The sequence below is a fragment of the Callorhinus ursinus genome, unplaced genomic scaffold (assembly GCF_003265705.2).
Source record: "Callorhinus ursinus isolate GAN/ISIS: 27379988/994484 unplaced genomic scaffold, GSC_fseal_2.0 scaffold39, whole genome shotgun sequence".
NCBI classification, from domain to species: domain Eukaryota; kingdom Metazoa; phylum Chordata; class Mammalia; order Carnivora; family Otariidae; genus Callorhinus; species Callorhinus ursinus.
The window spans coordinates 6,766,100-6,781,179 of record NW_027397101.1 but is presented as its reverse complement, the minus strand read 5'-3'; the positions used below and the strand labels follow the sequence as shown (position 1 = coordinate 6,781,179).

The 15,080-nt window shown below is 47.6% G+C and overlaps 2 protein-coding genes across 5 annotated transcripts in view; one reads left to right on the top strand and one right to left on the bottom strand.

Annotated features, from left to right (window-relative positions):
- The window catches only part of CDC14B (cell division cycle 14B), a 110,486-nt gene extending 108,515 nt beyond the window's left edge, over positions 1-1,971 (top strand). The window contains exon 14 of one of the 2 annotated variants that reach the window (XM_073880730.1): positions 1,643-1,971. In XM_073880730.1, coding sequence (XP_073736831.1) covers positions 1,643-1,715 — 73 coding nt within the window. In that variant the 3' untranslated portion in view covers positions 1,716-1,971. The remainder of the gene's footprint in view (positions 1-1,642) is intronic. The other variant, XM_073880736.1, reaches the window with a different exon arrangement.
- Positions 1,972-5,452: 3,481 nt separating this feature from the next.
- The window catches only part of HABP4 (hyaluronan binding protein 4), a 42,909-nt gene continuing 33,281 nt past the window's right edge, over positions 5,453-15,080 (bottom strand). Inside the window, exons 6-8 of one of the 3 annotated variants that reach the window (XM_025851695.2) lie at positions 11,503-11,674; positions 8,520-8,705; positions 5,453-7,040 (exon numbers count right to left, since the gene is read on the bottom strand). In XM_025851695.2, coding sequence (XP_025707480.1) covers positions 6,984-7,040; positions 8,520-8,705; positions 11,503-11,674 — 415 coding nt within the window. In that variant the 3' untranslated portion in view covers positions 5,453-6,983. The remainder of the gene's footprint in view (positions 7,041-8,519; positions 8,706-11,502; positions 11,675-15,080) is intronic. The other 2 variants (XM_073880726.1, XM_073880725.1) reach the window with 2 other exon arrangements.

The window sequence follows — 15,080 nt, the reverse complement described above, 5'->3', positions numbered from 1 at the left end:
TTCTGGACCCAGGCTGGGTGCAAACGTTTGCTGCTTATTAGCTGTGTCATCTGGGCCAGGATGACGGTCGTATGAGGATCGAATGGGTTAATATTTGTTAATTAGAACAAGTAAGTGCCTGGCATATACCAGGAGCCATACATACATACATTGTGTTTAATAAGAAAACCGACTGCCTTAGCGCTCTCCCTAAGGTCTGTGACAGGCGAGTCTGCTGTATTCCCTTCCTTAGCAGCAGTCGCAGGGCCCTGCCGAGGTAGCTAATGACAAGCAGGACACTGGGCTCAGTGCTGTAGGTCACGGGGCACATCACTCCCTGCTCTATCTAGTCTGGACCTGTTCCTGCCCCATTACTTGGATTTGGGGCGTTTTGTCTTCTAAGTAGTCGGCACAGTATGTACCTATCACAGTCTCACTATTTTTCTCCGCTTATCGGGGGGACAAATGGACCCTTCTGAGAGCCTCCCCAGACACCACCCCTCGCTTCTTCACCGGGGGTGCTGGCCCAGGCCCTGGAGGAATGCGGAGCCGCGCACGTGGCCTGGCTTTGTCTCTCTGTCTCTCATCTCTTTGCTAGCAAGTCTGCGTGGCTTTGACGTGCTCCTGGATGACAGGTGCTCCATCCACACTGAAATGCCCAGGTAAGGAGGCCTCTCGGCCTGCAGGGCCAGACCCCACGTCGGCTGCCATCACCAGGGACTGGCCTTGGCTCCTCAGATTCTTACACTGACCACATGTCCTGTTTTTAAGCGGGGAGAGGCTTTGGGTGGGAAAGGAAAGAGTGAAGGAGGTAGTATGGTTTGTACATTCTTTTAATTGGAGAAAGACAATGGTTTCTTTTCATCATGGGTGTGTTTCTTCGTATAAAACAAGATGCCTTTTCAGGCGGGACAGTTCTTGTGTAGGACTCTCCAGAGAATGCAGTCTGGCATCCCCACCCACTAAATGCCAGTCATATTCCCAGCCACTGGATAATCCAGACACCCTGGCACATTTTCAGCCACCTTCAGGAGGCGGTGCTGCCCCCAGCTGGGAACTGCCGATGAGCTTCAAGTACAGGTTCACCGGGCAGTGTCGTGGAAACAGGAACGGCTGCGCTTACGCCCTGTTCTGGCCCGAGCCCCTGTGGGCAGAAGAAGGGGCTGGAGGAACGGTTTCACTTACCAAGGAGGCGGCAGGGGGCTCAGCCCTCAGGAATGGGGCTCATGAGGATTTGTGAGACAGACGGGGCGGGGGAGGGCTTGAGACTGTGTGCAAACCGCCTTCCTGCCTGGCCCTGAATTATTCCCTGCCATGTGGCAGCCACCGAGAGACGGTCTCCATCCCTGAGAGTGAGGGGACTGTTGTGACCGAGCTGGACACCACGCGAGAGCACTGCAGGCAGGCCAGTGGTTGGCAGGTTCTCAGGACAGGACAGGACAGAGCAGGGCCTTGATCGCCACCCTGGACCACTCTTGTTCAGGGTGGGTCTGCTCTGGCCAACCCCAGTTTGCCTTGCAGTTACCCAAAGATTTGAGGGCATGCACTGTGGAGTCGCTTCTCTAGCTGGCGTATTAAACTAGTCCTTGCCACCCCCAATGACCCCCCTAAGACAGGTTCCGGTGTCATAAATACAACTCTGTCCATCTCCTCCCTTTTCCAGCGATAGTTGGCTGTCTCGAGCTGTAACCTTTCTAGACCGGCTTTTAATCTGGCTTGGGATTCGCGAGGACTAGACCTCCCAAGAGGATCTCTCCCGGACAGCACAGTGCTCACCAACGGAAATTCTCTCCACGTGCAATTTAAGCCTGTTTCCTCAAGCGTGTGCCTCAGCCTCAGCAAGCGTGTGTGTCTGCTTCCTCTACTGGGTATCGAGGTTTCGGGCCGGGGCTAGAGCTGGGCCTGCCAGTGGGTGACCTGGACGGATAACTGGGATGGGAAGGGGCCAGGTTGGCCCCTTCTCTGGGTGCAGTTCAATCCCAAGCCCCCAGTAAACAGTGTCTCTTGGAACTTTCTTACACTAGGGGCCCCGGTGATTTATCTGATGGAAGCTGGTCTGTCTCCCCAGAAAAGTTACTACAGCAGAATATTTGAAGAGTTCATAGCTAGGCCCCGTGTGGCCTCACTGGCTGTGGACCCTCCAGCTCAGGAGTGCTGCTCATTCAGGTGCAGTGCGACCCTCCGCGCCAGTCCCTCCAAGCCCCACTCTGGACATCTGCAGATCCTTGGTGAAAATCCCCGAGGGGTGTCTTTCCACCCTGGTTCACGGGCCTCGGTTGGTCACCACGGCTCTCGCCAGGCTGAGCGGCCTCGTTTCTCCTGCTCCCCTTCTGCCCACCCTGCTTTCCCTCTTCCTGAAAGCTGCTCCAGCGGCCCCGCTCACGGCCACCTGGCTCTCCCTCACCACGGAACAGGCCAGCGCTGAGCATTTTGCGTTGCTGAGAATGTGGGACTTACCTCAGGTACTTCGGTGGTTTCCTGCCTGTGGCCCGGGTGCTGCCAGATCTAGACAGGCCAAGTGCAGACCAGGGCCACTGACATGGTTGTGTGGGTGTGCCATCGGTGTGGGCGAGCTCCCCCGGGTCGGGCAGCACACACGTGGTGGGGAGGTGTTCTCCGTGAGCCTGGCGGGATGGCTGTTCTCGAGGAAAGTTCTTACCTCATTTTCTGAGAACATGAGAGAACCACGGGAGCTCCGGAGAGACTATCGGCACCACTCCAATCGCATGTGACAGGCATCCCCACTTACAGATGACTTTGCGCTCCCAAGTCGGCCCTCAAATGGGGCCAGGTTTTTGCAAAGTCACGGTGCTTAGAAGGCATTGTGCTTTGGTTGGGGAAATTCCATCACCGCCCTGAGTCACTGGAAACCGCGTGGTCGAGGAAAAGGCTTTCTGGAGCACTGGGAGGTGGGCAGAAGCGGCCTGGGCCTGGGCCCAGCAGAGGTATCCTTTCTCCATGAGGCCCCCGGGAGAGCCAAGCTTCTGTTCATTTCCACCAGTGCCTCACTGGTGACCTTGAACTTAATCTCGTGGCCTCTCAAGTCTTGCCATCTCCACCCGTGCAGGAGGCCTGATAAAGCTTTCTAAGGACACTTCTAATCCCAGTATGTTTTCAGGAGAATGCCTCAAGAGGGACTCATGCTCCTGTGGGCGGTCGCCGTGTTGCCTGCCCTGGCTGGTGCCTCGCCTGGGGGAGGGGCCAAACACGGCATCACACAGCATGTGGCTCCTTTGGTCCCCTGCCTAGGAACGTGACCTCTGGCCTTTCCCCTGTCCCTCTCCTAGCAGCTTTGCCCTAGGGACTAGTGATTGAAGCGGGAATTTCTGGAGCGTGGAACACTGGGCATGAGGACTGAATCCCGTGTCTGCCTCATCCCCTCATCCCAGGCCTGCCCCAGTGGTAGTTTGGGACCGAGAAGACCGTACTTCCCGTTCCCGGCTGTGAGATGCGGGACCATTGCAAGATGGCCCACAACAGCCACTCAAGCACCCCCGCCCCCGCCCCGTCTCCTCAGGTCACCAGGTTCTGCAACAAAGGCGGGAGGGGGATCCTGCAGATTTATAAGACATCCAAGTGAGGCGCAAAGCCTTAATTTAGGGGTGACCCTTGGGACCAAGTCGGGACAGCGGCTCATTTCAGAGGGAGGGGAGGCTGTGTCCGTTTCTTGATTTGGGTGGTGCTTACAAGGAGGTTTTGCACATTTATCCGTAGTTTTACAATAAAGATTTTTTTTCCCCTAAGATTTTATTTTTAAATGATCACACCCAGTGTGGGTCTCGAACTCACAACCCCGAGATCAAGAGTCACCTGCTGTACCGAGACAGCCAGGCGCCCCTACAATAAAAATATTTTTAAATACCTGCTTTTTGCCTTCCTCATTCCCTTTACCACATAAAGACAGAGCCTGCGGAACGGAGCCCGGCGAAGCCGCACACAGGCAGGGCGTGTCGTGGGCGGTGGCACCGGCTGCCTGGGGGCCTGACTGCAGGCCAGTGCAAGCGCCCCGAGAGGCGGGTTCCGCAGACCATGCCCCTTGGAGAGGCTGAGGGAGAGGCAGCGGCAGTGAAAGGAAGCTGTGCTTACCCAGCTGGGTGGTGCCATGTTGGGGAGGGCAGTCCCACCTGCTGTTGGCAGCGTGGCTCTTTCCTGAATGGCCCAGGAATGGCTCAGGAGAGGTCAGTTTCTGTTTTTGAGGGCTGACCTTTCCCCGCTTCTGAGAGCCAGGTCCAACAGCTCCATAGGACTTTCCAACACCACACGGTATGGTTTCAGAAGAAACACAATGCCTTCACCTCTGAAGTAGCTGGATGGCCTGGAGGAGCGAGTGGAGAGAGAAGCCCTGAACTAGTGACCAGCACTAGGCAGGGAGGGGGTGCCCCTTATGGCCTCACGGGCCCTGGACGGGCCTGCCTCGCATGGGATGAAAACATCAAATGCTCAGCAGCAACATGAGGCTAAAAGATGTACTACTTCTTGAAGTAGACTGGCCAGACAGTAAAACCATCCAGGGCATGATTTTAGCCTTCCTGGGGCAATTCCCAGACCTTGCCAGAGGAGCAGCTGGGGTTTTTGTCCCGTCGAGGCCGGGTACCGACCCCCCTCCCTTCAAGGGTGACAGCACTCTGTGAAGCTCGCCCACCTCCAGGCCCTGAGACTACTCCCCCTACCCCATCTTCAGCTGCTTCCCTGGCTGCCTGAGATCCAACCGTGCGCTCCTCCAAGTCGGCCTTGGGGCTGGCACACCTGACCTTGGAATTCAAACATACTTGACCTCTGCCTTCCAGGAGTCTTAGGGCCTGACAGACTAGTTTTCTTTTGTGGGGTTCATTTGTTGGCTAGAAACATGCTCTGCCTCATGATACATCTACACCCAAGCATCTCAGGAGTGTGGTAGGAGAACGTCGATCAGGAAGGGCCTTCCCTTGTTTGTAGGTCCCAACACAGTCCTCCCACCCACTCTGATTTTTCCCTACAGCATGTTAGGGATTCCCCCTGCTCTTTGCTTCTGCTCTGTCTTCTCGGGGACACTGGACTGTGGACAACCACATGACCAAAACCTGCCATCCATCTGCCCCACCACTTGGTAAGAGGTAGTCCTGGTGAGCAGTCTTCCACAGGCTCAGAAACGGTACCCCACCCCCCAAAACTTTTCTGACCACAGCACCCAAAAATCTTCAGTATGTCTGGGAAGGATGCAGTGTTTCCAAATACAGTATTAAATCCTGCGCTATGGGCTTTTCAGGCATTATTTACAATACTAGGGACCTCTGTTTCGCCAATCTTCAAAGCCAAGGTGGGCGGAGTGACTTCACGCAACAGCATCAAGCCTGCCGAGGAATGACACAGCCCTCGTGCTGTGCCAGCTGGTCGCGATGGCCGAGCCTGACATTCCCTCTCCTGAGACTTAGATCGGGGCAGTCCCACTTGCCGTGTCCTTTCCAGGGAGAGGGAACAAAACAATCAATAGATCTTAGTATTCAGACATCAATTTAATAATGGGACCAAGGGTAGGCAGTCACCCACAGCAAAGCTCCTCAACTGGCTGTCACATGATGGCGGGGTGGTTCAGCTGGTTTCCTTCTACTGGGTCTTTTTCCACGTTCTTTTCTCTTGAGCTGGGAGTGACCAAAAGGATTCAGCTTTCTATATACACAGTTAGGAGGAAATACCAACCTTTATTTACACTTGGGTTCAAGTTCAGAGCCATCTTAAACAGCATAGCAAAGCGGGGGAAAAGCACAGATCCTGGGACCAGGTTCAGATTCCAACACAAGCATGTTAACTGGGTGACAACAGGCAAATGTTATCTTGAGTTTCTGCAGTAAAATGGGGAGAGGATCACTCCAGCTGCCCACAGCTGTTACAGCATGGGCCCCAGTCCCCGCCCCGGGCACACGGCCGAGTATGGCTCCTGCAGGGCTCGCTCTGCTGGGCAGGGTAGGACTCAGTGGGTGGCTGAACCTCTTGGTAGCCCCTAACCCCAAACGTTCACCACAGGCAAGAAATGGGAACTCAAACTGGTGTAAGGGCTGAGTGAGAAAAACCGCACACAGTGTTCAATAAATACTAGTTATTTACAAGTCTTGCCGGGCCAAGGACAGAGGGCATCTGTACATGGGCGCTGAATTCAGATACTAGTCTCGAGGGAGAAAAGGATATGGTGGTAAGTTGCAATACTCTTTTTGCCTGGACCCCTTTCACTTGATTGATGGGTTAAATAACATGATTTTAAAAATCATATGCTTAATACTCATCCTAAAAACCATCCAAACCCCAAATATGCACACTTACACTAAGCTTGTGTGTATGTGTGTACATACACACGGAAACCACGAGGTAGTTTAAATCACCATTAAAAAAGAATCAATACTTTTCCTAATTCTTGGCCACAGAGTGGTAGCCGGTGGCCGTATACACACTAGCTGCTTCAAATTACTGATTAAATGAAAACCAGAACTCAAAAAATCCCAGCAGAGTGAAGCATTTACAAGTAAACAGTAAATACAGCTGTATCCTAATTCCTCCATCTCTGAGAAGGAGGCTGTGACTGCTTGAAGTTAATGGTCCGAGTTATGTGTATTTCCTCTAATACCAAAGAACACAGCCTTCCAGTTCTGTACGATGTACGAAGCGTCTCGGTAGATTCTATTTTACATCTTTCCTCTCCCTGTTTTTGTGGGGGATTCAATACAATCTCTATATATACATTTTAAACATTATTTCTGAACTTCATTTGGAATTCCTTAAATAAAAAAATAATTGCCATTCTCCAGCTTCTTGGGAAAGTGCCAGACTAAGCCCCTGACCGAGCTACTGCTGCTCGGTGTCTGGAGAAATCCCCATCCCACAGCCCCCAGGCTGAAAAAGGGCAACGAATTCACACTACACGGGAAAAAGCAACATCTATTGTTCTTAGAGTCTGACTCTCTTCCCCACAGCAAGAAAAGTCTCTTCATAGGTATGCCAATGCTGTTTTACGTTGCTAGGGAAATAGGGCCCTCTCAAGCCAGAGCAGGAAAGTCCTCAGGGTCATCCGGGTTGGGAGCAACGTCTTGTGTCTAAAGAAGAAAAGTTTAGAAACCAACAGTCACTTTATCCATTCCCACTTGGGCACAGCCCTCTTGAGAAATATGTGCCCGCTCTTATTGAGGGGAGGTGCTAATACGGGGTGCGGCCCAGACACCCTGGGGAGAGGCAGGCCCCCTGTACGAAGAGGAGACGCACAGGGGGGATCACAGAAGGGTGCCTCTCCCTTCTCAGACCCGCTCCTGTCCCTTCTGCAGGATGGCCAGCAGTGCCTGTCTCCCTCCCTTCCTCCCACAAACCTTTACCGAGTGACCCTTTTGTACCTGGCACTACAGGATATGGAATGTTTACTACAGGGAGATACAAGGTTGATTAGAGACAGTTCCTGCCTGCCCTGGGGGCCCCTGAGGTTAGGGGAGAAGCCCTGAGGAGGTCACAGTGTGGTATCTTCAGCCAAAAGATGACCAGTGAATGGCCCACAGGAGGGGCGCCCACTGCAATCTGGGGGCAGAGCGCACATCACGGTCAGGTAGGGCTTTTTAGAAGAGAAGGTCCTTCCAGAGATAAGCCTCAGTGAAGGAGCAAAGAGAACACAGATCCCAAAACAGAGCAACTTGACAAGGTGAAGGGGTGGGGGCCTGAGGGCAGGTCTGAGCTGGAAGAGCGCAGGATGCACAGATTTGTTCAGAGAACACTTATGAAGCACCTACTACACACTTACACTGTGCTAGGCACAGGGGGGCCAATAATGAGCAAAGCAGACATGGTTTCTGTCATCCGCTGGAGAGACAGCAGACACTGATCGATGATCACACCAGTGAGAAAACAATTACAAATGAAGATAATGCTTCAAAGAAAAATAAAATTCTTTGCTCAAGGACTGGCCTGGAAGGAAATGTGCCCAAAGAAGACTCCTATGAGGAAGCGAGGTCAGAGGATCTATTACTCTAGGTGGCAGGGAAAGTGGTAGGAGCCGGACTATGAGGTGCCAAGGCCCTGCGGGGTCAGGAACACGCTTGTCTGAAGAACCAGAGGTGGGGCAGTGTTGGCTGAGAAGTGGGGAAGAATGGTTTGAGGTGAGAAGGCGAGCCTGGGGAAGTCACAAGGAGGCCTTGAAGCCTTAGGGAAGGTTCTGTCTGCTCTGAAAGCACCATAAGGGCACAGCGCATATAATCAGCTCACAGTAAGTAACCATCAGGTGATCTGACTGGATCCCAAGCCTGGGGGCCTTGTCTGAGCAGATGAGTGAGTTTTTCGCTGGTTCTGGGCATTCATGGCAGACAGTGGATCTCCTTGGTGACCGTGGAGGCCAGGGCTACTGAATGGTCTGCACCCAACTACGTCCATGCTGCTGCCATCATTGTTCCAAACACTTCGATGTCAGACCCACCCTAGCCAGGGGTGTGGACAGCAGACCCTGATGGTCCTCCCAGTGGCACAGCCCGGGGCACCCCCATCCTCTCACTTCCTGGGAGAGAAAACCACCCCGGACCTAGAATACAAACACTCACCACCACTTCTGCTCTGGGTCCATAGTTCTCTGCCCTTCTGATCCTTCCCCGGCCTCCCCGTGTACCACCTCTGGCTCCGCGCCCAGGACGAGGGAGGTTACCAAAATTAATCTCCAGCTGAGATGTGATGTCATTGGCTGCTTTCCGGAAAACGTGGGCATCATCTTCATAGTCATCCTTTACCATCTGAAACAGTTACAGCATCTCAGCATCACACACACACACACACCCATGGACACTCCCTCAGTTTAGCGTCCCAGAGCTCTGCCGCCAGGGAGCCGATAAGCTGGGACAGCGCCCCCGCCAACCACGTGTCGTCGGCACTGGACGGCAGGGCAAGGCAGAGGGGGCAACCCAGTGCTCTGGTTCCAGCAGAGGGGGGGTCTGCCCATTTCCCAGCCACGTGTTCTCACACTCACGGTCTTCATCCAAACATCTTTGAACTCACTATTAATTCAAGTGGGACCAAGTTTCTATCAGTTCGGCAGGTTAAGATGTAAGATTTGACATGCCTAACAGCAATCGATATAAATGTCTCACATCTAAATGTATTTTGCTGAGATTAAAAAAGTTTTAATTTCTCTTTTATTTGTTCACAAATGCTACTTTGATAAATAAGGAAATATCACCTTCCTAGAATAGAACTTCATGGAAAAACTCCTTTCAGTGTGGGTGCTGACTGTACAAATACCATATGTTAAAAACTGCATGATTTACAATAAACAACTCTGACTCAAAATATAGGGAAACAGTAAAACAACAGAGTATGATTATCAGAGGATTGCCACCAATGCGGCAGAAAGAACTCGAGCTGCTTTTTAAGAACGATTTCGGTCAAAATACTTTGAGAAATGACATTTTAAGAGGTCAAAATAAGTTCTGTGTCTTGTTAAAAGAAAACGACATTAAATATATCTTGTTCCAAATTTAATTTGGCTTCAATTCCTAATAATAGATAAAACAAGCCTCTCACTTTTGAATAAAATATAAATCTATAGGAAATATGCCAATGGTCTAAGATGAGAATCTCCAAAGTGCTATAATGCTAAACTTTATTCCTATAACTCATCCAGGAAATGGAATCAAGTTTCCCTGAACATATCAAGCCCTTCTGGCCGTATGCTCATTACAGATTTCATGTTGAACACTTGTACTGCCTTCAAAGCTGCACATTAAAATAAAGCAGAGACCTTAGGTAAATGGACTGTTGAAGCTAAAAGGGCGAAAGAAAGAACAATTCAGGAGCACTGGCACTCTGGTAAAAAGGTCGACACAAAAAAACCCAGTAAGAGGCAAAATAACAGCCCAACACGTGCTTTTGCAAACAGCAGGCTCTCGGCTCTCGGCTCTCGGGCAGAGCCCGGAGGTGGCAGTGCCTCGCTGTGGGGCTGAGCGCACTTTAAAGGGGCCCCACTTGTTTCACAGGCTGCTGTCAGGGTGGACTCTGCGAACACGAGGCATCACTGCAGTGCTCTGTCTCTTAGGGTGCCCAGCACAAAGTAAAAATTAGTGACCCCAAGATTTGGCTTTTGTTGTTTCAGAACAATTCCTGGCTAAAACCTTTGGTGCCCTAAGATTAACAAGGACCAAAGACGTGCTTTCCTGAGACCAAGCCGGATGAGTCAGCTAACCCAGTTGCTTCAGATATTCCAGGAGACTTCTCTCTGGAGCCAGGGAGGATGAATCTGGTGTGGATGCAGGAAAAACAGCTTCTATTTTTACCGAACATGTCAACTGCACATTTCACATCCTGACAGCACATTTGTTTTAGGCAAAGCTTTATTTACAATGCCCCAGAACCAAAAAGAATAAAAGTGAATAGGAAAAGAGCCAACCCAGGTAGCTGACAGACTTGTAGAAATCCCTCACGGAGATTTCCAAGAGAATAAAATAAGGCTCTGGCCTCCAATGCTGCTGATGTAGAAAAAGCCACTTCTAGTGGGACAGCTCAAAACTTACTAGTAAGGCGTCTGGGAGATCGGACTCGCCAAAACGGGAGGCGGGAGGGGATCCTGGATCATGAACAACCCTCTAATGAGAGTATTCATTCAAAGAATGAATGGCATTCTTTGGCTAGTCAAAGTGTAAATGGAAACACAGACAAACCTACATAGCACAAAAGTCCCAAGTTTCTAACAGAAAATCAATGAATGGTATCCAGCAGAAAGGAAGAATCTGCTCGCCACCATCATCGACAGAGAGACGTGTATCAGGATAAACAGCTGCGAATGAATGATGGCAATTCTAAATTTTAAAATGAGAATGCTTCAGGGTGCCCTTAAGTTCAGGAACGTAAATGGACTGTGATTAAAGGACGTGCTGACCATCCAAACAATCTCTGCGGGAGATCTTTCCAAAGCCGAGGCCTTCCCGGGCTGAACACAAACTATGAGAAATAAGGGCCTGACAGGAGGGAAGAACACTGTGAGCGATCCTGAGCGCACCACCAGGCTCTCGGGGGCTCCTCCTCAGAGCAGAGGGGGCAGGGCTGCTGCAATTAATAGAGCACAGAACTCCAGCCAGTTTAAAATGATCCACTACTCCCAATTAAATGCTCTTATGAAGAATCTGAGCTGAAACTACTCTAATCATGGAATGCACAGTAGTTATCCTGTGAAATGACACTGTTCGTGAAACACTGTACCCCTCTTTTGAGACAAAAATGAAATGCCATTAACATACAGTATTTGCACAGTCAAAGCACAGTTCTGGGTTGAGCAGAAAATGCACTGTCACCGCAACTGCTCTGTATGAAGTGTCAATAGGTCAAGTTTCAGCTCTTATGAACAATACAGATAGAGATACAGATAAAATTAGGCACACATCGTATCTGATTACTCCTAGGCAGAAACTAGCATGCCAACTACTAATGTCCCATTTTCACCCTAGATGTGGAAAGGGTCCATCTAGTGAGGTAATCTAGTGAGGTTTCTAGTGAGGTAATCTAGAAGATTACCTCTAGAGAAGAAAATGTTATGCTTACATCATCTCTATACTTGGACTTGTGTATCACCACCGCTTTGGAAGGGACAGTGGACTCAGGTTTCCGGATATTAAACTCAGGCTTTGGTCTGGTCTGTTCTTGAAGATTTTTCCATTCATCGAGGGTCATCTCTTGAACTTGGGTTTCCTCTTCTAACTCCAACTCAGGAACTCTGTGAAGAAGTAGAAGTTTTTGATGGGTCTAAAATGTCTATTTCCTCAAAGACAAAGTCATTACTATTCGTTTACCATACTTTCACGGTCCCGCATATCAAATTTACATGAGGTAAGACAATCTCTGAACCATAAAGCTTCCTTATTTTAATCATTTTATGCCATCAATGCCAACTGAAGGTAATTCCTGTCTGTTTTCTTTTTTCTTTTTTTTAAATAATCTGTATGCCCAATGTGGGGCTCGTTACTCACAAGCCCGAGATCAGGAGCCGCACATCCCATCAACTGAGCCAGCCAGGCACCCCACTTCCTGTCTGCTTCAAAACTGTCTTTGAAAAATGGGAACATCACCATCCCATTAACATTACACTTCACCTCCAGGCAGCACCTTCTCAGATGGCATCATACACAAAATGAGACAACTGCAGACAAAAAAGGAGAAGCTCTTGCATCAGAACAAATATATAGGCAACCATGAACAGAGTTATAAAACAGTGGGTTATGAATACACAGTTTTGTAAATATCCTCTTTAAATTCATGTGATTTTAAAAGAAAACAGAGGATATATATATCAATGGACTAGAATTCAGAAACCAGAAATAAATCCTCACATTTACAATAAATTGATTTTTTTCAAGCCGGTGCCAAAGACAATTCAGAGGAGAAAGCAGAGTCTTTTCAACAAATGGTGCTGGAAAAACAGGATATCCACATGCAAAAGAAGGAAGCTGGATCCCTACCTCACACCATAAATATAAGAGTTAGAAATATAAACCCCTAGAAGATGACACAGGCATAAATCTCCATGATCTTAGTTAGATTAGGCAGTGGTGACACCAAAAGTGTATGCAGAAAAAGAGAAAGTAGATAAACTGGACATCACCAAAACTTCTGAAAACTTTTGTGCTGCAAAGGACACCATTAAGAAAGTGAAAAGACAACCCATGGAATGTTAGAAAATATTTGCAAATCATGTATCTGATAAGGGACTTACATCTTGAACACACAAAGGACTCTTACAACTCAATGAAAAGAAATAACCCAATTGAAAAATAGGCAAGGCTCTGAATAGACATTTTTCCAAAGAAGATCTATAAATAGCCAATAAGATGCTCAATATCATTAGCCATCAGGGAAATGCAAATCAAAACCACAATGACTTATACCCATTCCATACTCAGTAGGCCGATTAGGATAAAAAAAGACATTTAACAGGTGTTGGTGAGGATGTGGAGAACTTGGAACCATATTCATACATTGCTGATGGGAATATGAAATGGTGTGGCCACTTTGGAAAACAGTCTGGCAAATCCTCAAAATGTAGTCTAGAGTTACCATCTGACCTAGCAATATCACTCCTAGGTATACACCCAAGAGAAATGACAACATGTGTCCGTGTGAAAACACAAATGGCAAATCGATAATGCTGTTTGTAGAGCATTATTCATAACAGCCCAAAAGTGGAAACAGCTTGAATGTCCATCAACTGATGAACAGAGACACAAAATGTGGTATATATCTAATACCATGGAAAATTATTTGGCTATAAGAAGAAATGAAGTACTGATACATGTTACAACACGAATAAGCCTTGAAGACCTTATGCCAAACGAAATAAACCAGGCACAAAAAGTTTATGTACGATTCCATTTATATGAAATATCCTGAAAAAGCAAATTCATAGACACAAAAAGCAGATGAGTGGTAGCCAGGGACTGGGGGCAGGGAGGCCAGGGAATGGCTGCTTAATGGGTACAGGGTGACGAAAACGTTCTGGAACTAGGTAACAGTGATGGTTGCACAACACTGTGAATGCAGTAAATGTCACTTAGTTGTACACTTTAAAATTATTAAAATTGTAAATTTTGTTATGTGTATTTAGCACCAAAAAGAAAATATATGAAAAAGAAAGAAATGAAGCACTGACACATCCTATGGCATGGATGAATCTGAAAACATAATGCCAAGTGAAATAAGCCAGGCCCAAAAGGACAAATATTATATTCCACTTATATGAGGTACATACAACAGGCAAATTCATAGAGATATAGAATGGAGGTTACCAGTGGCTAAGGGGAGGGAGTCAGGGGGATTTATTATTTCATGGATACAGTGTTTCTATTTGTGATGACGAAAATGTTCTGGAGATGGATGGTGGTAATGGTTGCACACGGTGTGAATGTAATTAATACCATTAAACTGTACATTCAACAAGTGGTTAAAATGGAGATTTTTATGTTATATATGTTTTACCACAATTTTTAAAAATAAATAATATACCCCAAACCACTGAACTGTACAGTTTAAATGGCTGAATTTTATAGTATGGGAATCATATCTCAATAAGGTTTGAAAGAAAAAAAATTAGGTGATGAATGGGAAGGGAATCAAATCCATAATACCTTCACAGAAGGGCTAATGTGACTTACGGTCCTAGGTTATAGGTTTATGATACAAAAACTATTAGTGAAATCAGGAGACAAACCTAATTATAGAGCATCCAAAACAGGCATATTTATAAAGTAACTTTAAAATATCAAGCAAATGGTAGAAAAAAACACCAGAGCAGTGGTTGCCTCTGAAGGAGCATGAGGGAACTTTCTGGCATGGTGGTAATATTCTATATTTTGATAGTGGAGTTTGGGTTCCACAAGTTTGTCAAAACAATGATTGTACACTTATTTTTATACATTTCACAATGTATAAAACTTAAGTTTTATATCAGTTTAGTTGGTAAATTAGGTGTTTAAAATTCTTTAAACTTTGCTATGTTGGAAAATTTTCATAATAAAATGTTAGAAAAATGCTAAATATTAAAATATCCCTATATATATATATATATGCAAAAATATGAAAAGACATTAAGAATCTGTAATAACAAAATACTGTAAATAACCCAAACTCGTCTAGAGAGAAATTTGGTAGAAAAATTATGGATATTAAACATGAATATTAAACCGCTTAAAAGGGAATGAAGAGGGCGCCTGGGTGGCTCAGTTGGTTAAGCGACTGCCTTCGGCTCAGGTCATGATCCTGGAGTCCCCGGATCGAGTCCCACATCGGGCTCCCTGCTCAGCGGGGAGTCTGCTTCTCCCTCTGACCCTCCCTCCTCTCATGTGCTCTCTCTCTCTCTCATTCTCTCCTCAAATAAATAAATAAAATCTTTAAAAAAAAAAAAAGGAATGAAGAATATATCTATATATTACTATAGAGCATCTCCTGGATATGTTCATGAAAAAGCAAAGTGGAATGTACATTACCATTCACCTAAGAAATAGTGAGACATACAAATGTATCAGGTATCTCCCCCTTTCTGGAAGTTCACATTAAGCTTTTACAAAAAGCCTGCAACAGGGGCGCCTGGGTGGCTCAGTTGGTTAAATGACTGCCATTCAGCTCAGGTC